Source organism: Lissotriton helveticus, chromosome 4_1 (assembly GCF_964261635.1).
Source record: "Lissotriton helveticus chromosome 4_1, aLisHel1.1, whole genome shotgun sequence".
Lineage (NCBI taxonomy): Eukaryota > Metazoa > Chordata > Amphibia > Caudata > Salamandridae > Lissotriton > Lissotriton helveticus.
Genome location: NC_136063.1, coordinates 1363884150 through 1363910008, shown reverse-complemented (window position 1 = coordinate 1363910008; position 25859 = coordinate 1363884150). Strand labels below are relative to the sequence as shown.

Sequence of the window (25859 nt, the reverse complement as noted above, 5' to 3'; positions counted from 1 at the left end):
AGCTAAATTGTGTTTTGGCCAAACATTTGAATTGAAGGGACGCTCGATTTGCTGGCTCTCCCACATCGAGAGACAATGTAAGCGAGACAAATCTGAGGATAAAAACACAGTTTGGGGAATGTTGCAGCCAGTAGCCTAGTTTGCGGATTTCAAATTTCACACTGGTCGCAATGAAGGTCTGTAACTACATAGCTTGATCCTAAGGACCTGAAGAACACTCCTCCATCTCAGCTGTAGAACTTCGCTTTGGAAGCCTAAGGAAGATTTCAAGCACACTGTAGCTGAAAGAAAGTAAAAGATTAAAAGTTTCAGCCGTTCTTGGAATTGCCTCAGTTGGCACTTCCTAAACGACAGCTCAGCTGGAAAATCCAGACTACACACCAACTTCTCGTGGGCAGAGGGGAGATACCAACATCAAGGTGCTGGTCTTCATGATTATATGGGTCTATTTAGCCCAACTGAAACGCAGAGGGTGCGCATCGAAAGTCACCTCTGCAGAATGGGGTCCCTGCAACATCGGTCACAGGATTTACAGATATTTTTTAACTTTAGGCTGCTGACTGTGCATTTAAGCGGATGCAGTTTCCAGATACTCCGATGTCTGTGGAAAGGCTGCTATATGATAGTGTCATGCTAACATGGCCATGGTTTGTGCAGTAAATGTATTTGACTGGTCAGAAAGCAGGCGTTATCGTTTTCCAAGATAAACCTACCTAAATAGTGCAAATAAAGGGAGTGCTTGCTCGCCATTTTAGCTTCAAGCTTCGAATCCTCAGACGCTTCTTCCAGAGTATGGCAGCTGAAATGTGCCTATAAACCGAAATCAATTTGCCAGTTCTGCCGTGTATGATGGTGATTGACATACATTTCTGTACACTACTGTATTTTGAGAACAAAAGCATTATGCACTATCCGGTGTAAAAAAACCTTGACACTTCCTCGCTCCATAGAATATATATAAGAAATATATACTCTATACCAGTGTAGGCGTAGGGTTCCGCCTTCGGGCCTCATGGCACAGAAGGGCATGCAAAGAAGCTTTACATTAATTGGTGTATTATAGACTAATCCAACTATGCGCCTCGACAGCCGATTGTAACTTGGGTAGGATTTTAAACTAATCAATTACAGATGTGTAATGAAACGGGAAAGGGTTACCTAACCTCTGCCCTAATATGTATAGTAGTTGCAGAGTTGTTCATAATTATATATATTTTAGACACAATAATCTTAGCCCCGCTCCTGATGTGGATCAAGCTCTGGTTAAACCCGAATCTTAGCCTAAACCACAAGATCATAAAAGATTGTCTTAAGCTAGATCACAGGAGGGATATCCAGTGGTTGTCCTATGTAGAGTCTTTGGCTGTGAAGCTAGGACGACCTGAGATTTTTGACAGTCCAGAATCCCTGTGTAAAGCAGATCTAGTGTGGGTGAAGATTAACTTTACTAGGCTTTGTGTTGCCGAGCGTGAACCGGTTGAGCTATGCAAACCATCCGTGAGGGTGCATGTAATAACTACATCCCTTGAGCTGGCTCCTTATTTGTCAGTGGTTACCAATTTTTTCCATAGATGGTTACTGACTAAGTTCCGTTTCAATCAAATTTATATGGTCCTCTGGGACGAGAAAGATTGGTGTAGGCTTGAGGAGTTGTCCCCATGTAAATGTGATGGTCTTTCCACCCAGGACACTGCGCATTTCTTGTTTTTTTGTTCCTTTTATTGTGAACCTCGAATTCGATATTTAAAACCAATATTGAAGGGGATGAGATTTACGCAGTACAAGCCCGCATTGTTATATTTACAGATGATGGATGCTCCTGTAACTATGTATTGTACCGCCAGTTTTCTGGCTGCATCTGTAAGAAGCAAGAGATCGAGATTAAGAACGGAACCTTAATGTTGAAAGATATTGAAATTTCTGCTTTATGTATTGGACTAACGTACCGTGGGGATCAAACAGAAATGAAATCGTGTAATTACCCTTTTAATAATGTGTTTTATCCTTTACAATGTTTTATACATTATTAATTGATTTTTAAAACAAAAAAGTTTTAATTGTTTTATAAATGTCTAGAATACTTTTATGATTTTAATTGATCGAATAAAGTGGTTTTGACAAAAAAAAAAATAAATAAGCATTCTAATGCACATGATTTGCACCGAATGGTGCATACTATTTATTCATATTGTGTAAAAATACAAACTACTGTAAGTGTGGGATTATGAATCACCTGACAAGGCGAGATTGTCGGATAGGTTTTGTCTGACTCAACACCCTCACCTACATCAGCATAACAATACAGAAAGAATAAGATACACCTGTTAATTTTCGCTTTCTCTAAAAAGATTTCAGTGTCTTTTGAGGTTTTGGAAATATACCGGATATTACCGCAATAATATGACGATAGCACAACATGCTACTAGTCGTGCTGGGATTATTTACGAGGCATCCATCATTGATCTCTAGTCTCAATCAGTTACATGCTCTTTCATGTGGGGAACTTGGTTTCAGGCGAGTATTTGGAAAATCTTTATATGTACTATAATTACCAAGTGTGTGCTTGGTTCACTGAGCTATATAAAAAGTACCAACTTGGATGGCGCATTGTGGTAAGTATCGTTATGTATGGCCTGGGACAATTTTCCATATCAACATGTAAAGAGTGCTTAATGTTGGCCATATCATTGCAATTGATATCCACACTCTTTCTCTAGTGTTTACCTAAAACAATAGATGAGGGAAATGCTTCTTTTGCAGATTAAGCAAACAAGACTGAAACTCCGGCTAATCTACAAAGTTATCTCACCTCTTCGGTGACCTTAGCCATAGTGTAGCTAGGCTGTCCATCCAATCTCCATGCTTTCCAAATAGAGTTCCCGGTCAGGTTTGAAGAAGTTGGTTACCTTTGCCAAGCACTACATCACCGAGGAATTGGTCAATACCAGGTAACACACCTGGAAACACTCATTTCATCCAACCTAGCTCGAGTGGAAATCTTTGTTTGGCTCATATTGTAAGATTAGGACTTACTTTAGACAGATCCTTAAAGCAGGCTCCACACACCTTCAATATCTAATCTAAACTAGATTCTACATCTTGCATGCCTTGAAAATGTAGAGAGAGAGTGCGAGTATTTTTTTTTTACTATTTCCTTCATAATTACTAAGCACAGGGGGATAGAGCACATTCAGCAGCCAAAGAATGCACTGTGCCAATTCATCAAAAGGAAAAATCCATACAAGTATCATAACAAGAAAAACAAAAGCTAAATAATGACGTATCTACATAAAGCATGACGATAAAACTTCAGGCACACAAACAAATTCATCTGGGATTAAAAAAAACAAGGACTCTGATCTTTTCTTGTTTCATCACAACTGCCGAAAGCAGGAGAGATAAGATGCATCACAGCATGATTCACAACAGATACTCCAAACGATAAAGTCCTAAATAAACATTATATATAAAATAATCCCCAAACTTGTGACTGGATTACAAATGTTAGATAAGATTTGTTGCGACTTCATCATGGTCATCATTAAAAAGGTGTAATATTTATATAATCAAAGTCACTCGGCATCACATGATAAATGTTAGAATCAGAGAACGCCAAAATCTTAAATTGGTTATTGTTACACAGTACGGCTTGTATGCCCTTAAGGCTTTCAAATCCGCTGCTACCCTTCTTCTCTTTACCTCATCGTTCACACCACAAATATTATGGGAGGCTATACGTACCTTAAACATAAAGTAGGTCATGATCAGCAATCCTTCTGGAGACAGCACCAATTATACCCACAAACACAGCTCTTGAATCTGACTTAATGACTAGTGCATTTCAAACCATAATTTCACATCTTTTATGCCTTATTGAACGCCCCTTAAAGTGTGCTCTCTCCATTCCCCAGATACCAGCAATGTGCATGCCCCTCCAACCCAAAAACACATCGCCACCCCCCTATCTCCCGACTGCACCCGCACCCCCTCCAAACTAATGAAGAAATCAGACCACCCATGGCCTGAATGATGGCTCACATGTGCCTCCTCTGTGGGCTCTCCCCTGACCCCCATGCCTACCTTCACCAGAAATTACTGCAGTGAGCAGAAAATCAGAAAAAAACAGTAAAGTATTCCCAAAAGAAAGCCAAACTAGCACAATAGAAAAAGAATCCCTATCACAAGTGTTAAAACATGGGGCGAAAAAAAACCACAAGACAGATATGTAAGAGAAACCAAAGCTAAGAAGCAAGGGGGTGCAGTGAAGCCTACTCCTGAACCATTTTCTTTAAGCAAAGAGGCAGGATGGCCCTTTCGCTCCAATACCCAACCCCAAGCCAAGTCTGCATTAAGTTCTCAGCTCTGGAAAGGCTACCTTGGCACCTTGGTACAAGTTCATTCAAGTACTCCTTGGCTTGGCCTGACCTTTGGATGTAAATGCGAGTACTCTGCCTTTAAAGACTGGTTTTTTTTTTCGAATGGGCAGGGGGGAGTGGAAATTCTTCTGCACCAGCATCCTGAAATAGCTTAATGAGCTCTCTTAATCACTTTCTGTGCTAAACAATGACAGGGCAGAAGTCGGGGTGCACAAAGAATGATTGTACGTTGTGAGACCGCTGGGAATCTGGACTGGCTTTCTCAAATATAGCTCGTCTTTATAGGAAGTTCCCAAAATAGACCAGAACAGCTATGTGCCGACTTTCCTTTTCTCCAGCCGGGTGGCGGTGCCTCTTGAGCATTAGCAGAAATCTATGAACTCTTTTACGTCCATCTCTCAATTCCAAGAAGAGAGCTCAGGAAAGTCACCCTTGAGAAAATGTGTCATGAAGTCCTAATGTTGTTGCCTTTGGCCCCCTCCGCTATCCCAAGGGACCTTAAGTTATTCCGCCTGTGACAGTTTTCAAAATCCTCGATTTTCCACATAATATCAGAAATCTGCACCACCTGGGATTCCACACAACCTGTAAGGGCCCCTTCATCAGTTTCCAATGCAGCCGTCCTCTCTTCAACAACTTTGAGCTTTTCCCCAATCTCCAAGCACATCTGAGTAACTTTCTTTAAAGCTCTTTGCAGCTGCTTAGTTGCCAGCTGGGCCCTTCCACTATCAGCGCGAGTTTCCACCTGGGGTTGCTTTATAAAGCTAAAGATCCGCTTTAATGTGGGTTCTTCAGCATGATCAATAGTAGCTGATAGGCTCTTTCCTTGTGGCTGGCGAGACAGTCACGCTTTCACCATCTGGGTACATTTGCTGCTTAGCAGAATAGTTCCACTTCAAAGCAGCAGCCACCTGAGGCCTCCCCCACTCCTGCAGATGCACCTGTCTTTTCTTTTGGAGTCTTCGACGGTTTACCATCGACTCTGGTGTGTTAGAAAAGCTGCTTTCTCTGGGCCAGACAGAGAAGAGATTGAATCATCCTCATTACAGCTGGGCTAAGACATGTAGATTCTGAGACCTCGGTGATGGAACAGAACATACCCCCCACCTCCCTGCCATCTCGAGAATTATCAAAGCTTTTATTCAGACCAGAACCGCTGGCCCTGAAAGCACCTTTAATGGAATCTTTAGTGCCAACGCCAGTCAGTCTCTTGGATCACACCAGTGCTTTCCTCAACAACTATATCCTTAAGATTGAGGTAGAGCCCATTGATGATTTCGGACTCCTGCGACTGACCTCCTTTGAGACTGCCTGTGACCAGAGTTGCGTCTCTCAAATCGAAAAGACTATCCTCAAGCAGCTCAGCTGACCTCTCTATCCATCAGGTGCACTCCTGAGTTTACTTTCAGATTGCTGTGCTCTATACCGGATTCTGAGTTAATAAAGGCTTAAGTGACAATTGGGCTGATGCCCCCCACCTAACCTAGCGGGGCCAAATCACATTCAACAAATCCAGCACTATTCAATAGAGAGGGGCACATGCGCCTGTTAAAAGTAGAATCGACAAACGTGAACATCACCGACGCCATCTTGCTTAACAAGAGCCAATCGGCCGCACGTAAACGGCATCCATTTTAGGTGCCGCGGCCATCTCACGCTTTTCGAGTCACCTACACGTCTCCCTGACTTCGCAATCATCCCCGCGTGCTGGCAGCCCCCAGGCACACATGCTTGAGTCATAAAGCATCCTTAGCGCGACCCTGCCCCGGAGCCACTTCCCGTGCCGAACCCACATGCCCTTTCATCCTCCCCGCTCGAGCAGGCCCTTCTGATAACCCCAACTGCACCTGGTCACTCGATCCGGTCCCAGGCTGTAAAACAAGCCTTGCGGACATACTTTATTGCCCCCACACCGCAGGACGTGTTGCGCACACAGAGATGCAGGATCTTATCATCTACATAACTCTTAGATCTGACCGATCCCACGTATTTACAGTCCCCATTGGAATGTCCGGCTGTGTGATACCAATCACCTATCAATACTCGGGTGGGGGACTACCAACTGTTGGGACTCTGTGGGAAACTGCTGGGGGCAGGAATTCCAAGGATGTTTGACCACCAATAAATGTACTGAAAACTGTATATAATGTGGGACGGCGGAGACGTTGTTAGAACACCTCCTGAAGACATTGACTTGTGTCAGGCCTGTTGTGTTCTCTACTGAAGCAATGAATCGTTCTTACTTTCCAGATTTCCAGCGCCTGTCTCTTTATTTGATAAATATCGATATTGGGATTAAAGGCGTCCTACGCCGAACAGCCTTGTTATTCGTTAAAGATTGGCTGTTTTCCCACACGCCCCCTCCTTTCTCCATTGATAAGGTGCATAATACTTTACGCTACAGATAGGGAGGCCAATTTAGTAGAGGGAATATTTGTGGGAACAAAAAAAAATGGCGGTCTAGGGTGCCTCGCGCTGCAAATGCATTGCAGTATCTGAGCCAGCAGCCCTCTTCCCAGTTAAGTCAATGGTGCTTTTGCTGTGGCCGGATTAGTCTCTCCTACCTGTGGTCTCAATGCTGGCACAATCTTGTTTTGTGCAAGGGTGTACCGCGCAACACCCCGGGGCCGGTACCTCTGCCCAGTTGAGGGTAGCCCTAGCATTCCAAGGCGCCATAGCTGTAACTACAATGCGCCCAGCAGTTAGACTTGTAGGACCCGGTTACTCCCTTTAACCGCATGTGCGCTAGCGGTTTTCCCGCTGCGCGCTGCGATTTTAAAAAACCCGCGTTTCATGACGAGCTCAGCTCGTCATCAGCGTAGCGCAGGTTACGCTCATGACGAGCTGAGCTCGTCATGAGCGTAGAAGGGGTTAAGTGAGGCACTTCAGAGGCCACGAGCAGTACCACTCGGACCTCTATCTCCAGGTAAGTAATTCTGGAACATGTGATTAGCGCAGAGCTCCCCCTCATACCGCACTGCTGCAGATAGCCCCGCCTTGACGACCTTGGGCAAAGTTTGCGCTTTAGAAATCTAATATTTATTAATTCATTCACATCTCTGCATCCACGGCCAAAAAATTACAAGGCACCTGGAGAGAGCCAATCAACATAAACGCTGTGCGACTGCGACTTTGGGAAGCAGCATATCTCAAACCAATCTTAAAGATAACGAATGCCGTTCTGAACGACCCAGTTTACTATTGCCCATATCTCTCCTCCCTCTGTAGGGCAAAGTTATGGAAACATACTTCAACAAAAAACTCTCCTCTTATCTGGAGACATACATTTTGTTTAATGCCTCTCAATTGGGCTTCAGACCTTCCCACAGTACAGAGACTGCCAATCTTGCAGTAGCAGCTATCCCTTGATGCCGTAAATTCCGCCATGCTGGTTCTGCTTGACCGGTCGGTGGCGTTTTATACCATTTCTCATTCCATTTTGATACAACGTCTCCATCAAATAGGTATCCAGGGCGTTGTCCTTGACTGGTTCAAGGACTTTCTTACAGGCAGGGTTCAGACTGTCTATATTTGCACCCATCACTCTAAAACCATCCTTTTGGACCAGGTGATGCCCCACGCTTTTCGACATCTATGTGCCCCCCTCACCCAGCCCAGTTGGTCAAGTCTTGTGGGTTTGTGATACTTTCCTCTGCAGACAACACCCAACTGGTTATCTCGTTCGGGCACGACATTGAGAACATAAAACAGCGATTTGCAACATGCATGAAGAAAATTGCCTTCTGGATATCCCACAGGAGTCTTCAATTGAATGGGGGCAAAACAGAGATTCTTATGTTTAGTAAAGCCCAACTCTATTGGTCGAATGGATGGTGAATGGCTGTACTTGGCCATGCCCCTTTGCCCAGCAGAACAGCCAGGAATCTGGTTATACTTCTGGACGACACTCTGTCCATGAAAGACCAGATCACTTCCACCTACAACACTTGCTTCATCATACTGCGCATTGTTAGGGAAATCTTTCAGTGGCTTCCTTGGAGTTCTCTGAATACAGTTTTCTAGGCATTAATCATCAGCTTCTAAAATTATGGCCCTGTTCCTCGCTGTAAATGATTCCCTTGTAGCTAAATTGCAGGTAGTTCAAAACACCTCCACCCGCATGGTCAACAACATGCCGCCACAGACACCCATAGGCTCTGATGCTTAGAGCTCTCTATTGGCTCCCCATAAAAAAAGAGAGCACTGTTCCTCCCTGTCCCTCCTAGTGTTAGCCACATCTTCTCTTCGCCTTCCCCCTCCTACAACCCTAAATATGTCCAACCCCCCTCACAACTTCTCCCACCCTCACCACCCCCCCCCCTTCCTCCCCCCCCCACTCCCCTGGTAATGCAGACCTGCAAGCCCTCAGTAAAATGCCCCCTCCCTTCTCCAAACATATGACAGCAGAGGAGATCACCAACACCGCCAGACTGCCAGATAGAACTGTGCATCCCCCACCACCCGGTAACCCGCACTCATTTCGGCAGTAACATGCCTACATCAATGATAGCAGGCATGGCGGAAATAGCTGCTATCCACCACTACCCCCCCCTTACCAACTACACGCTCCCATCACTCACTCCACTCTCACATTCCACACATACACGAAAGTGCACAGCTCTAACCATACCACTGCTGTCCCTTTATCCTTGTTACTCAACATATAGGTCTGTCTCCCCAGGAATACCCTTCACCCGTCCCCCAGACCACAAACAGGTGTTACAAAGGACATCTCAGATATCACTCTTAGGGGAGCAGACTCTATATCAGAGATACAGACCCCGGATACCTGGTTACTCGTTACCTGCGTATAGATGCCCGGAATTCCCCCCCACATGATCATTAACACTATCCGCGAATGTATGTATGTGGGCGCCCCCCCACCCCAAGGAGCACCCAGCTCATACCTAGTCTGCTCCCCCTATGCAGATCCCTCCCCACCTCTCACCCCACACTGTTAAATATGATTATGGCTCCCCGTTTTTACAGATTTTTTCAGATAAATATGGACAGAAAACAATGTGTTTTCTGCCTGCATTATTTTTTTTAAGTGGATAAATACAGAAAATTGTGATTCTTTAAAGTGACTCTCGGAGCGGTCTTTCATGAATTGCAGCCTAATAGCGGAGCAGATGGACAAAATTAAAAAACAGGATGAAATATCTTTAAATAATGGCATATGTCAACATACATTTGTGGTATAATGCTAATATTCAGTGGATATATTATTACGTAATATTTGTCAGCTTAAATACCTAAATGACGACAGAGATCAAAGTATGGGTGCGTGTCCTATCAGTTAAATATGGAAATGTACAGTTTTACAACTTCATTTATAGACAAAACACAAAATGAATATGGATAAATGCAGATGGAAATGTTAAAAAAATATACCTCATAAAACCAGGAGCACTAAATACGATGTACCCTTCCATCCATATTATTATTGTACATAGTTACTGTACCTGTTTGGAGGATGATGTGTATCCTTGTTCGTTCTTAATAAAGAATTGAAACACAAAAAAGAGAAAACAGTTTAAACTCCTCAGCCTGACTTACAAATCTGTCAGGCTTAGCTCCAAAATATCTTCAGGACAGACTAACTGCATAGCTTCGTGATAGGAACATGAGACCTAAAAATCAACTCCTGCTACATCCTCGGTGCATTTGTGCGTCAAAATATGGTAGCCGGGCATTTTCCTATCCCGCCCCACACCACTGGAATAAGCTTCCTCTGTTTATTCGTGCATGTCCCAGTTTTTATGGGTTTAAAAACACATCTTAAAACCTGGCTATTTTAGCTAGTTGTCTCTCTCATCTCCTGCCTGGCAGAGCGCCGAGATGTCCCTTCGGGGTGGTGATGCGCTATATTAAGATTCAATAAAAAAAGAAAAACTTGGGGAGGAGCCAAGCCGGCGTTGAAGATGGCCGCCCAGTCCCCCGGCTCCGTGTACCATCTCCTCCCGAGGGCGCCTTCGGCCCGATATCCTGATTCAACGGTGCACACACGGGCGCAGGAGCTGCTCCGGTACCCGATGGCGCGTCCCCGAGGTTTGTACCACCTCTACACGGGGAGAAACGGACAGCGGCGTTTGCGGCCCGAGGCAGCTTGCAGACCGGGGACTCGCCTGGGTGGCAGGGCCGGCCTTCAATTGAACAACAACGGCCACCAGCTGCAGTGAGGGGCCGGTCGGCTCCGGATCGAATCGGACCGGCCGATTTTTGGATCGCTCGCTCAGCGGATGGGGGGCATGAGTTAGAGATCGACCCTTCACGGTTCCCCTGAGTAGTTGGTGCCTTTTTGGGAATTTTGCTCGCTTGCCGCCGGGGACCGTGGTGAGACCCGTCCCGCTTATTGCGGGAGAACCCCGAATTTGGCCCGGCCGCGATTACTAGCGCGGACTCCCTCGGCGGCTGTGTTTTGGCTACGTCTCCACTGTTTTGGTGCCCTGCTGGTGATACCATGACGCCTGAAGCCCTGCTGCGCGTGCCCCGGCCCCAATCTATGATGGTGCTTCCTCGGAACGTAGCGAGGGGAGCAGAGTGCTGCATCCGAGAAACTGAGTCCCGACCTGATTTGGATCCTATGGAGGCAGGGAGCTTGACAACAAAAAGGGGCACGGAGCAGAACTACATCTTGGCGATCTCCTTGCTGCCCTAGCGGACCTTCGCGATACCTTGGAGCAGGATGCCCGTTCACTGGGTGATAAGCTGGATGATGTTGTCTTTGTGGCGGACCTAATGAGCCCGGGTGGTTTGTGGGCGCACACTGGTATGCTTCGCTCCTTACCCAGACGCGACAATATGGCGCCGGCACTGATATCCTGGAATCCGGGACACGGACTCTCGAACCATCTCCAGTTTGTGACATTCGTGATCTAGAACTATCCGTGGGCTCCTGCTTGGAACCGAGCGATGGACTTTTTTTTTTCCACGCCATGCTGTTGGTATCTCTGGTTCTGCTCCAACTACGTTTTAACAATGTGACGATCTTTCCCTGCTCTGCTTTGCGGATTGCGATGTGGCAGTCATGTTATTGTGTCAGGTTGGGTCCATCACGCGGGCGGGAACCGGGCTCGGATGAGGTTTGATCGCATCGCTGCACTACAGAATGGCTGCTGTCTGGGTTTGCTCTGATATTCCTATTCTTGACGGTTGCGGATTTGGAGTGCGACAATTTGGTGGGCCATAGTGATATGCGCAGGGCAGGACAAGGATAAATAGTGTTTCCTCCGTTTCGATACTTCCTGCTTGCGGGTTTATGTGGGATGTGTGACATATTGTCTTATTTGTTTCCATGCTGGGCTGCTCCTGTGCCTCGTGCACTGTTCTTTTGTACTACTTTTAACGGAGGTGTTTTACGTCCTGTTCATATACGTTATTTGCAGAGGGAGAGGCCGGGGGACTGTTAGAGGGCTCCCCTCCGTTTTTCCATTTCTTTCCTTTCCTTCCCTCGCTTGGGTTCCCTTTTTAGTCTAGGTGGGTGGTGGTTTCCTTTCTCTTTCTTCTAAATCTCGGGTTTCATAGAATGGGCGACAGGCACTCTGCTGAGGGGGAGGCCGTAGCCGGAGGCAGGGGTGCAGGGTGGGGGGTATTCTCTGTTTTTCTTTCCCTTTTTCAGTTTCTAGGGCCTCTTTTCTCTCTTCCTCTGCTTGGCTTTTTAGGTCTCGCCTGTCGATGCGCATGCGCATCGAGCTTGCGAGCCTATTGCGGCTTAAACAACCTTTAACTAAGAAGCAAGGAATCGTGGCGATTCCTTGCAGTGCCCGTGACTTTTAAGCTCAATGCGCATGTGCATTGAGCTTAAAAGCGCGTGCACATCAGTTCCCTCAGCCGCAATCGCCGTCTGTTCCCTCAGCCGCATTCCTCCCGACACCTTTTGAAGTGAAGCTTAGCTTCACTTCAAAGGCCCCGGCTTCTTCACACCCACATGCCGCTCTCCCCGCTCCGCCCCCTCCCCTGCCCGCCGTGTGCATTTCTCCTCCACCCCCTCCCCACAGCAATGCCCTCCGTCTTGTTTGTTAATTTCCTCCAACTGCCCATCTCCTTTCAATACGTTTCCATTTAATCGCCTACCTCTCGATGTCCCTCATCCTCATCTCAACTCATCTATCACTCCAGCTATCTCCTCTTACACATTATACGAATATCTCTCTCTTCACCTCCGTCCCACGATCTCTCATCTCTCTTCCTTTCACCCTCTAATCACGATCGTCTATTCCGTTGCTCTCCCCTCGCTAGCCCTCTCCCCCACCTATTAATCTTTTCTGTTTTCTACGCATTTTCACCCTCTTACGTCTTCCTTTTCTCCCTCGTGCTTCCTTCATCTTTCCTTCTCTAACCATTTTCCTCGTCCGCCTCCCGCCATCTCTATACACCTCTCCCCTTCTGTGACCGTCACTCTCCTTCCCTGCATCTCCGTCGCTCTAAGCACCCCTATATCTCAGCCCTCTTACCCCCGTCGCACCTATTTAATCTCTAACTTCTGTCATGTCTCCCCAGTACCCATCTACTCCTGTTGGGTCACCTCGTGCTCTTCTCCTCTGTCCCACATGTCCTTTCATTTTCCCTCTCGCAATCCCATTTTACAGCTGCTCTTCTGATGTGTTCTCTCCATTGCTGCATGTTTCCTCTTTCTACTTTTTCCTTTTGTCTGTTTCCCTACCCTCGCTCTCCCCAGCCCCCGCCTCCATTTGTCTCCGCTCACTCTCTATCCATTTCTCTGCACGTTTCCATCTCCCGGTTAAATAATATTTTATTGGCAAGACAAATCAGCTAGACATTCACGGAAGAGAACAGGACGAGCTGCCAGCCCTCCAGCCCTCGACTCTGTTCAATATGCCCTGTTCAGTGACGAGGGAAGGCACATGCTGAGGTGCCATTTCTGACAGGGTGGAAATAAGCCGTTCTGCAGGCCTGTGCGCGTTTCCCTCAGGGGAAAGAGTCCGAGTTTTTGTGCCGCGCTATGTTGCCGTTTGTGGGAGACGTTCGCTTGCTGTGGAGCACGATGCCATGGTGTAAATCTACATGATGTCACCCCGTCCTTCCGAATCCCCCCCCCTCACCAGTTTCTCACAACTCAGGGATAGTCGTAGAAATTGAGTTCAAAGGGTACCCCAGCCTGTCCCAGCCTCCCCCTGCAGGAGCCTGCGCTACGCCCCTGGCTCCATACGATTTTTTTGCTACTCGCAATCACTCACCCTCACTCACCCTCACTCACTCACCCTCACTCACTCACCCTCACTCACCCTCACTCACTCACCCTCACCCTCACTCACCCTCACTCACCCTCACCCTCACTCTCAACACCTCACCCTCACTCACCCTCAACCCCTCACCCTCACTCACCCTCAACCCCTCACCCTCACCCTCACCCTCCCTCACTCACCCTCACTCACCCTCAACACCTCACCCTCACTCACCCTCAACACCTCACCCTCACTCACCCTCAACCCCTCACCCTCACCCTCAACCCCTCACCCTCACCCTCAACCTCAATCAGCCTCAACCCCTTACCCTCAATCACCCTCACCCTCACTCAGCCTCAACCCCTCATCCTCACTCACCCTCAACCCCTCACCCTCACTCACCCTCAACCCCTCACCCTCACTCACCCTCACTCACCCTCACTCAGCCTCACTCAGCCTCACCCTCACTCACCCACCCTCACTCAGCCTCACCCTCACTCACCCTCAACGCCTCACCCTCAACGCCTCACCCTCACTCACTCTCAACCCCTCACCCTCACTCACCCTCAACACCTCACCCTCACCCTCACTCACCCTCAACCGTTCACCCTCAACCCCTCACTCACCCTCACTCTCACTCACCCTCACTTACCCTCAACCCCTCAGCCTCACCTTTACTCACCCTCACTTACCCTCAACCCCTCAGCCTCACCTTCACTCACCCTCAACCCCTCACCCTCACTCATCCTCACCCTCACTCACCCACAACCCCTCACACTCACTCACCCTCACCCTCACTCACCCTCAACTCCTCACCCTCACTCACCCTCAACACCTCAGCCTCACCCTCACTCACCCTCAACGCCTCACCCTCAACACCTCACCCTCACTCACCCTCAACCCCTCACCCTCAACCCCTCACCCTCAACCCCTCACCCTCAACACCTCACCCTCAACACCTCACCCACCCTCACAACACATATTGTGTTACAATAGGTGTCACATTTGCGGAAGATAAAACTATCTAGAGATGTAGCATAACGACCAGAGCTGCCATATAAGTCACGTAAATACTAAACATGTTGCATTCCAAATGCTATAGGTGTCACATTTGCAAAAGTTATAACTATTGGCATTGTAAATGACAAAGCCATCAATATAGCAATTTTAACATCGCAAAAAAAAAAAAAATATGTCATTTACAAGACCAATAACTACAACTTTTCTAATGCGATACTTATTGCATTCCAACACCACTCACACACGCAACGCCACTCACACACGCAACGCCACTCACACACGCAACGCCACTCACACACGCAACGCCACTCACACACGCTACGCCACTCACATACGCAACGCCACTCACACACGCAACGCCACACACACGCCACTCATCCACGCAACGCCACTCACACACGCAACGCCACTCACACACGCAACGCCACTCACACACGCAACGCCACTCACACACGCAACGCCACACATGCTACGCCACTCACACACGCAACGCCACTCACACACGCAACTCATCCACGCAACGCCACTCATCCACGCAACGCCACTCATCCACGCAACGCCACTCTTCCATTTGCAAAAAGAAAAATGTCTAACTATTCTATTGCGAGACCTATTGCATTTCCAATGCTTGTTCTTTCTTTTCTTTCTTTTCTTATCTTTGGGATTCCGAGTAGTGGGTGGTTTACCGGATGTTCTTATGTCTCAAGCCAGTGTGGGGGATGTTATAATAGTTCCCTTTTTAGGTACTGCGGGCGTGTGCTGCATTGGGGGGCGTAATAAAAAATTTGTTGTCTATCCTGTTTAGTGCGCATTAGTGCCTGCGCCCCGCCTGCTGTGGTCCCGAATGTGCATATCCTGATTTGTGATATCCCCCACTTCTGGTGTTATTAGATTGTATGACATCGGATCCTGTTCTATCTCTGAACTTTACGAAAAAACAAAACCTCTTTTATCCTGGTACCATTACGGTGCGACAGTATCCTGGGTGTTGATGTGGAATTGAGGAGGCGGGATGTATGTGTTTTGATTTATTGATTTGCATTGACCGTCTCTGTGATACTGGCCAGCTGTGCTCTTGCTGGCCTGCAATTGTATTTGCTTTCTGTCACAATAAAGGTTTTAAAAAATAAAAAAAAATAAAAAAAAAAAACTTGCCTGCGAATGAAAATGTACCTTATCTTCAATGTGCTCTTGTTTATTTATGGACAGAATGTTGCTGAACAGCATATGTAATGTGGAAGTGAACCACGCTTGAACTTTCCACATGCAGCAAAGACGTGCAACAATGACTGGCAGAGAATGCGAACTGGGATTCGTAACAGACGACGCAAATGCAGAGCATGAAACACAAGTTAAAACATTTATGTAAATGTTGAGGATTTCCCATTGTGAATGGCAGTTTGTGTGCGCTTTGCAGATTTAATGCAAAAAAAGAGTTAAGACCGACACGTTGCCTTTAATAGGCGAAGGAAATGTAATCGTATTGCCTCCAAAAAGTTTTTCTACAAACTGATGTTTCTATATTCGGCACAGGCAGCAAATTAAGACCGAAAGGGCTTACGTCATCATTTAAAATTATTTACTGGCCCAGCTGCTATATAGTGCTTCATCCTGCCATATAAATTTCGTAGCACTTTCAAATGCCTATATATTGAGCAACTCGCACTCGAGGAGACTAAACCAGGGTCACAAACCTATCCCCGCCGCCAATCTCCGGTTGAGGCAGTGGACGCCCACCCACTGGAGAAAACATCCAAGCACCTGCTATACTTTAGCCATTGGAGACATTCAAGTACTCCAAAACACCACCAGAATAAAAATTCATGCATACTATCTTTTATCTCTTAAATACATGTTAGTTACAGTTTTCCAGTCAGGTTTGTGCACTATTCATGCTGCTTACCGTTTGGACTTTTGAAAATCCCGCTAATGCCATCAGTCTGTCTCTTCTGAGCGGTCTTGAATTCTTTAAGAGACAGGTAAAGGACCTTACGTAGCATTCTATCTTCCGACCATGGGATGCCGTCACTGTCATCCTAATAAAACGAAAAATAACAATTTTAATGACGCAGAAAGGCGCTGCTCCACTAAGGGCATTCAAAATAACTTTACATTTGTTGCATAGCGCTCTTAAGCCGTCCCTTAACACTGTACATAACATGCTACAATTATCAAACTGAATGTTATTACATGTTTCGACTCTAAAAGGATGGAATGCGAACAATGACCTGTAGATTACTGCAGATGTCAATGACGAGCGTTAACTTATTGAGCAGTTTTGCCTTACTGTGGACTGTGAACATGCGAGGAGCGAAAATTCCACTCCCCCGTGATACAAATACTGATGTGAAAATACCTTAATGATCCCATGACTAGAATTGTAAAGTAAATAAAAGGCAGTTACTGTTACAGGGCAAGCAGGGTGCACGCCAAGGTTTCATCTCCTGTGTAAGCATTTGCAATTTTCTTTTTAGGTCTAGGAATATGGTCAGGTATTGCCGAGTCCCCTCCCCCAAACACCCTGATTAGATAGCAGATCCCAGACCATCTACCCTGTGATCTCCCAACCACCATGGGGTCTTCCCACCAGCATTCATTCTTCCTTCCCCCCTCCCCCTCCCCCCCCCTCCCCGCTCAGATCACACACAAATACCGTCAGAACGTTTTGGGTTAGGTGTCGTAGCAACCCCGGCCATATTTATCTACACACAATACATCATAGAAAATTTGTATTTCACATGAACACACAAACCCCCATAACACTCCATACAGTATTATTTACATATTCGTGGATGGCTAACCTTAACAGAGACTCTAATAGATAGCCATTCCTAACCATAAACTATACATTGTCTCTGCATATCCTGCATTGAGCCTATGCATAAGTTCATGACTAGTCAAGGGATTGGCCGTAAAGGCCTATTGGAAGTGTGCCCAGCTTACCATTAACATGACACTAGTCAAGGACCCGCTGCTACCAAGCTTCTGAGGAAGGCGGAAGTGAGGTGAGCAACTACTGTGTTGTGTTCATAAAGCCAGGAATATACTCTTGGAAGCATAAAGGGAAAATATAATCCAGATCCCCACGTTTATGGCCAACACTTTAATCCATGACAAGTTAATGTTTAGTGACTTACAGAGCAGCATCACTTCTGTATAAAACCACGAAAATACTTTCAGTGCAGACTATGAGACACTTTATGATACCTAAAACGAATGAATGTTTAATACTTGGTATAGAAGACAACCCAAGTTGAGAAAGCTTAAACAGGCCAGATGGGTTTTAAAAAAAGTTCAAAGATTACAACAAGGATTGTTCATTTACATATTACACAAGAAGCCAACAGCCATTGCACCAGTTTCAGCAACCCGCATTTGTTTCCAAAGATGAACAGCAAAACAAAGTATGCGTGTTGTCTTGTATGACATCCTCACATACAAGGTAATTGTTCACTCAGCGTCATGACCCAATTACCATTAAAAAACCAATGTTAAAGGCCCATTTGAATGTTTGGTAAAGTTTTTCATGTAGAGTTGGAAGAAGTATCAGACTAAAGTCAATCCATGCTTTTCATTACAAAATGATATCTCAGAAAGCTCGCTTCCACAATGTTCTCCTTGGGTATCCCTTTGGAATTTAATTTTCAGGACAATTCCCTGATTTTATTTACGATCATCTTCGGTGTATTTGTCGCCAATGGTACAGGTATCTTTGATCAAGTCTTTCTAGTCATTCTTCTCAGATTATATTCAGCCCTTTCCAGTAACTACAAATAATATGAATTAAAAATCTTAAACCAAACAAAAACAAAAGCACATTCACACATTTTAATTTTTTTTTATTACTGTTCAGAGTTGGCTTGGTAAATAAAAAAAACAATGAAATATAACCGCTATGAAGTTATTCTGTAGGCGCTGGCTGGCATATTGAAACAAGTCGCAGTGTCATGTTGCCTTTTTTTTCTCTCCGTTTTGGCCATGCTGCATAGTATTTCCAAAAGGCATCATCAAATGTATAGGGCGCAAAGAAGACCTATTGACTTTACCAAAGCTTGATTTTTTGATTTTCAGTTTCATTCTCAAAAACATGTTTCCCTGGAAGATGGCATTAAATTTGCCTAAATGTGGGAGGTGCAAGAGAATCAAGTTCAGCACATATGTGCATTAGGCCCTTGCATGGCTACACAAAAGAATTAGCAGGGTCGCCACTCCAGGTTCACGATGTGCTCTGGCCACATTTTAAAGACGCCGACAGTGGATAGAACGGCGAACTCATTAGGGAAGCAAAATTACAGAGTCCACATTGGGGTGCGATAGTAGATCGCACCAGTACATGTTCAGGAGATCGTTATTTCAACCGAGCTGGGTGCGCTATTCCTAAATGTGGAATCAAACAAATGTGACGGTATTCGAGAACTAATTTACCGCACAGGCAGGGTGTCATGTTGACACTAATCACGCCATTGATAACTACAATGAGTTAAGCACCCACAATACAGTACAAGATTTAAAATCCGGCTATGACCCTACACTCAAAAGGAAAAAAATATTTGAGCCGGAAACTACATGCGACGTTTGCTGTAGAAAACCAAGCAGAGAAATAAATACTGGTCCGACGAGAAGTGAGAACCAAGGGACAAGTACAGTGTTTCAAGTCAAGCTCACCACAAACTCAATGTTCAGGCATTGTGGTAATTATATCCATGGAATTAAGCGAGTCAAAACCAGCAATGTACATTCAGGGTGATAATGCAAGCCACAACGATTAATATGGGGGGAAAACGTTGCCCAGCGCCATTTTAACCACTGACCACTAGTAACTAAAAGCCTTCTGCTAAACAAGCTTTCATCGGAAACAGCAGATGTAGTAACGAACAACAGAATGGACTTGATAAATGCTTCAGTGGAAAAAGATGGGTAATTTGCTCCAGCAGTTGGTGGGCAGGAAGCGTTCAAATGTAACCGTCTGAGCTGCGTATGTAAAACTAAACCCCCATAAAACAACTCCGAAGGAATGCAAGCTGGAGATAAGAAGTTATTAGCAAACGGTTCGAAGCCGCACTGCTAGTCTGACCCACAGCAATCAGCTGGAAGATGGAGTCAAAACAGGGCACCGGCCTTCCAGTAGGCTATGCACAAACCAAGACTTTAAGGCACGCGGTGGCAAAGTTGAAACCAAAGGGGAAAAAAACGCAAGCCGCTTAATTCCGAGGTCTTAAAAATTGCTTATTGGAGTAATTGCAACGAAAAAAGCAGCATAATTTGGCACAACCGTAACGTGGTTGAGTGGCGGTATCATAATATAACAGCATCACAAATACAGGGTTTCACTTCATTAAACGTACGGGTTACGAAGAAAAATGTATTTTCGGAAATAAATGGCCCAATTCTTAAGGGTTCAAATAATAAGATGCAATCACAAATGAGCGGACCTGCATCATCTCCTTGGTAATAAAAAGGAATCCAAATAAAATCAGTTTTAACCATGAGCACTTTAGTCTTAAAGTTGCTGTACATGCATAGACACAAAATGCTTGAGTAGTCAGAAGCTTACAGGGGAATAGTGTAGATTAGAAATACTTTTTCTTTTGTTCAACCCAAGGCACTTTACATTCCTCCATTTTAGATCTCACCACCACATAGGTTTAGAGGTCAGTTATAAAAAAAACTATTGCCTTTCATACTTAAACACATATAGTGGGCACTGGGTCAGACCTATGTCCTTGTTGATTGGATGACTTTATCTGCCTAATTTTCCCACTTCTTATTCGATGGCCATCTATGGAGCACCTCTGGCCTTTCACCACTCCACAGAGTGCATGCATTTTCTCTCTCTCTCGGGTTCCTTCCCCTCTTCAATTCCACACACTGCTGCTCTCGGTGTTGCTTCCCCAGTTCCATCACTATGCCATTGCTAGTCACACCAATTTTTCAAATAAAAATGTTGCTCCTCTACTCCCTCCACACTCTCCTGTGTGCCCACTGCTCCTTCCGCTCTGCAGTTTTGACTTCCTACCCCCAACCAGCTTCTCTGTTGTGCCCATGTCCCTCTAGGTTATGTTCTTTTTGTCACTTTTCTTTTCAAAATGGGCCAACAGCTGCAATTTGCTTCCGGGTCACTCCATTCTTAAAATACACATTTGCACATCACGTAATTCATTAAAAAAAATAATTTGCAGCTCCACAATAGGCATTAGCAATCTTGGCACAGTAAAATAATATGCGTGCACATGCATGACGACAGACGTGCATGTTCAAGACACCACTCTGGGCTGCCACAGCAGCAAGACATGTGTATACATAACACAATTGTGTACACATCAACGTGCTTTTTTTCTGATGCTATTCAGCCTCTGCAAACTAGCATCGGTAAAGGCATTAGCAAAGCCAATTGATATGCATTGCTTTTAAGAAACGAGACCGAATGACTTTGCCTATGCTTCTTGAACGTTGCAGATGATTGTGGGAAAGATATCCAAGACAAACTTGTGAGTTTTGACATGGCACGTGTCAGTGAGGTAAGTGTGAAATGGTACAGCACAAGACTGCAGCAATTCATGAAGGCTGCACATAAATATCATCATTCCCAAGTGAAAAGTCCTTGTTAAGTAACACCTACAGAAGATGTAGCAATCTGGTTTGGAAGACCTACTTTGGTCAAAATTAATACTTGGAATAGGGCTTTGGGTCAGCCCATGCTTGTTGGTAGGTTTTCATATTGGGAAGCTGTCCCAGGCCAAAATACAAAGCAATACCCTCATACAAAATACAGTTTTTCAAGCACAGTTTTGTAGGGCAATCTGGGTCACAAGGGCTAATTGTGTCCACATAAGTAACAGCTACCTGGATTCCAATGGACCTCTAGTTGTCAAAAATCCCTGGTGTCGGAATGGCTCTCTGGGTGGCAAGCAAACATGGACCCAAAAATTCCAGACATGCCACTTGTCCAATTTCAATTGCAAATTCAGCATCCAAAATTCTTACACAGTAGAGGCCCATTACCTATAGCTCAACACAGAGAAAACCAAAGAGTAGTCTATGGCAGACATCTCCCTATGGAACTGCATCTGGTGGCCAGTGGACCTCGGCCCTCTTCCCTGTCCAGCTCTCCAAGCCGAAACCTTGGCCGGCTGTTGCCAGCTGGTTGCCAATCGCTGTTCCAAGTCAACGCAGTCACACCTGCCCCCTGTTTCCACACCCTCAAGAAAATCTTAAAGTGGAACCCGATTACACGCATAACCGTCACCCAAGCCCAAAAAACCAGCAAGCTGCATTATAGCAATGCTCTATACATGGATATCACCACCCAACTGACTGGAATATTTCAGACAGCACAAAAAGCAGCAGCCAGACCCACGCACAGGATTCAGTCATGCACACACATCACCCTGCACCTCAAAAACATTCACTGGCTCCCCATTCACAAACGTGCACTCTTCAAGCTGAACACTCGCATACAAAGCCCTACAAAACCTACGTCGTGCTCAACTCAACAGCTGCATCACCTTCCACATATCTACCAGACAACTTTGCTCTGCCAGACTCAGCCCCAGAGCCACAGTCAAGCTTTCTCTTAGCTCGCTTCTAAATCCTGGAATGACCTTATCAGTGACAGGTTACGAAATCTCCAAGTCTTGTAGAACAGCAGTAAAATGCAGCTGTTATGCAGCTGTTCAGCATTGCAAGCACAATGGAAGTAGGATGTGACCACACCCAGCAAGGATATCCCTTACAGCCATGTCCACACAAGGCATCAACAACAGTCACATCTATCTTCAGAAATGGGGCCATCTATAGTCTCTATTATTGGCTTAGCAGACCGTGCCACATGCTGTCTAGCTAGATTGATTTCTCTTGCTCTCACCTCGGTGTCAACCCCAAAGATAATGTGCACCATGGAAAAAACCTCAGGTCACGGTGGTCTCTCCAGAGCACAAGTTCATAAAAAGCTTTCTGCCTCCTAAGAGTGGTCTGTCAGATTTAGGGAACAGTAGTGCATAAATAGCCATGTTTTGCATACCTGCACTTTATTAGTTCATCAGTAACCTCTTGAACATAATTTTCCAAGAGGGAAATAACTGCCCAAGCATTTGATTAAGGAGAAGCAAACAAGCAATGGCAAAGCCGATAGGTCTCACGTATGTCAGATCTATTAGATTTGACAATGCTTTTTTAGACATGTTGCACAGCAGCCGGAGGTGGTGTGCAAAATGGCTTAGTCAAGGGAAAGGAAAAACACAGGCTGACTGCATCACAGCGCTTTTGTTTTTAAGCCATGTTGCACTGCAGTGCAACATGTTTTTAAAAAAAAGCATGGGGAGGCAAGCCACAGAAGAAGAGTATGGAAGTGGAGGTGGGGAGAAGTACAACAGACAGTGGTTAGGGGAGTAGCATGAGGGACGAGGGGGAGAGGATGGTGGGAGCAGCAACAATGGAAGGGGGAAAGTAATACGAAGGAGGCGAGGGGGATGGAACAGCAATAATGGACAGCAAGATGAGGGGGGCTTGGAGAAAGAAATAGAATCTCAATCACAGCGTGAGCAGTGCAGGGGCACTAATTAAGTTAAATCAATCTGTGCCTGGTCCATGTGCCGCAGAAAGAAAAGGAAGCAACGCTTGGGATGCGCTGAGTCAGCAAAGCAGAGCTGTTGCGATCCAAACCTTTTAGTATACACAATACGCCTCTCAGGTGAGAGCGCAAGCGCTGTTGTAGGCTCGACCTTAAAATGAGGAAGACCCAAATCAAACAGTGTGATAGATGGACTCAACAAGCCCAAGAGATGGTAAGCCTGCACAAGTGTTTTACAGGCCCTTGCTGGGTGCATCGAGCAGGTGCAAAAAGTGCAGCCACATAGCTGGCGTCACTTATTGATGCTAGCAGATGAAGCTCTAACCATTTAATAGTTTATGGTTCAAGGATGTACAAAAATACAGAACATACCCACCCTTGCAAATGATAAACTTACAAAAGGTTAGCCCCCTCTGGATTTTCAATAAGGCAAGGATTTTTATTAACTTAAAACATAATGGAAGTTAAAATTATTCCAGTCTTAATCGAATCACTGTACAGTAGGCAATTCTGATTAAAATAGACTTGTAAAATATTTGGGTATGCACATGCATTACAGAAACACAGAAAATTAACACTCTGGGAAAATTAACACTAGAGGGGAGCTATTCCTCCGTCCTCCTATTTAAATGAGTTTACAGTCTATGGTTAAAAACGTGCATCATATGGGTAGTCACAGCACAGGGAAAGATTAGCGTTTTGAAACTCCATTACCACTTGTATAGAAACTATTGTTTGCTCAATCAGAAGTTAGCATGAAGTGAAGTTCAGAGTGCACTGCCAACAGCTTCCATGTGTGGATAGGGCTTCTAAAGTAAACAAGACCCACTGCAAGCATACAGTACATTAATATCAATATTTCCATTTCAGTTCATGTAATTGGTAAATTGGCAAGATCACATGTTGAACTTCAGAGAATGATCTGCACTGACGTTTTGTTCCCGGTTTATTTGCACTGGCATTTGAAGCGTAAAAGTGAAATGTTAATACAATAGGGGTAGGTGTTTTGTCAAGCACATGTTGGCCGGAATTTTGTGTGGTCCCTTATGCACTAAACCACGTGTGAAAATATAGCTGACCTGGGATTTGTTCTTTTTTTCTATATACAATTCACACTACTCTAGTGGAGTCCTTACACTGGTTGTGCCTCTGAACGTTATAGGTGAGAAAACAGAGTGGTTCATCCCTCTTTGACCTCTGGAAAGCATGGACAGGTACCTTCATCGCTTATCAGACTGAACATATACAAAAGAGAGGTCTCTTGATCATCACTGAACCAAGGACGGACAGGGGTGATCCAAAGCGGAGGATAGCAGAAGGACTTTCAATATAGTGTGTTGTCCAACTGGGGATCCTCGTTCCTCAGTCAACTTCAGACTCTTTACAAATGCAAGAGGATGACTGCAGGAGAGTATCCTTAAGAAACTAAGTTAATGATTACCCTCTCTCGAACCACCCTGCAAGATAAACTGATTGCCAAGTGAGAGCGGGTGAGGGTCGATAGGAGTAATCACGTTTTTCCATAGATCTCAAACGATTCCACCATAAACAACAACATACTACTTTAGACACACACACTTCAAACTGATTTGGTACACCCTTGCTACACTGTTGCACATCTGGAAGGGAAAAGTAATTTCATAGTACACATGAGCATGAACTCAGAATGGCCTTTTATCTAGTTCAATCACCCACAAACTAAAGAGGTGAGTTGCCCGATATAAAATATGATGAGGAGCATTTTTTTTTTTAAATAAAATCACAAATCATACAGACGATTGGGTGGAAGATTTTAGAGAAAGAGGAAAAACTTCACCCACAAAAGGACTTTTTCACTGAGCCACATCCACCACTGTCTACAGGTGAACTGGCCGTACCCAAATGATATTTCTTTCATCAACTCCAACAAGTCAACTGGGATCAATAGTGAGTTTCAAAGTATTGTTTCTAGGAGCAGATTGTTCCAGTCCTCAAACATGGCAGAGAAGCGCCCCCTTTGGGGAACACCATCTTATCTGGGCAGAATAATTTGTTGGGAGGCAAATGAAATGATGGGTAATCAGGCACTGAATGGTTCACTGAATACTTTTGTGCAGAAGGTGCAGCAAAACTGATGAACCAAGATGGAGAGATGCGTGACACGGCCGTCAACAAATGGACCTCATGCAGAGCCTTAATGGATTTAAAACAGTGCCTTTTGGGCTAGTGTTCTCCGGTGTATAAAAGCAAGGACTCAATCCCTCAAAGCTCCATATCAGGGATACAACACTGAAGGTAGATAATCTCAATGTTAAACACATCTGGAGGCTGAGCCCTAAACTCAAAGTTCTCATCACTGGGTCAATTTACTTCTGGCTGCCCCTGAACAGGAAAGTTTTTTTTTTTGTTTTTGTTTTTTTAACTGTGAACCTGAGGACTTCCCGTCTACTTCTGGGTTTCAACAAGCAGTGCATTCAAGGGAGATTGGAGTACGTTAAAAATTACTATATGACGGAAATAGAGGCCTTAAAAAGACTGCTACCTCCTCACAAATATCAGTCGATCTAGGATTTATGAAACACGGTGACCTCCAAGAATTACATGGTTTTGCTATCAACGGCTATTTTAATGAACCGTTCATAGCAAAATATTAACAGACATTCATCTCTCAAAATGTTCCGACCTTTAGACTGGAGAGACCTTGCCTTTGGAAAACAGAAGTACTAA

The 25859-nt window shown here is 45.2% G+C and overlaps 1 protein-coding gene across 3 annotated transcripts in view; it reads right to left on the bottom strand.

Moving 5' to 3' along the window:
- The window catches only part of JARID2 (jumonji and AT-rich interaction domain containing 2), a 666167-nt gene that overhangs the window by 435496 nt on the left and 204812 nt on the right, over positions 1 to 25859 (bottom strand). For all 3 annotated transcript variants that reach the window (XM_078687918.1, XM_078687917.1, XM_078687919.1), the window contains exon 2: positions 16488 to 16620. In XM_078687918.1, coding sequence (XP_078544044.1) covers positions 16488 to 16620 — 133 coding nt within the window. The remainder of the gene's footprint in view (positions 1 to 16487; positions 16621 to 25859) is intronic.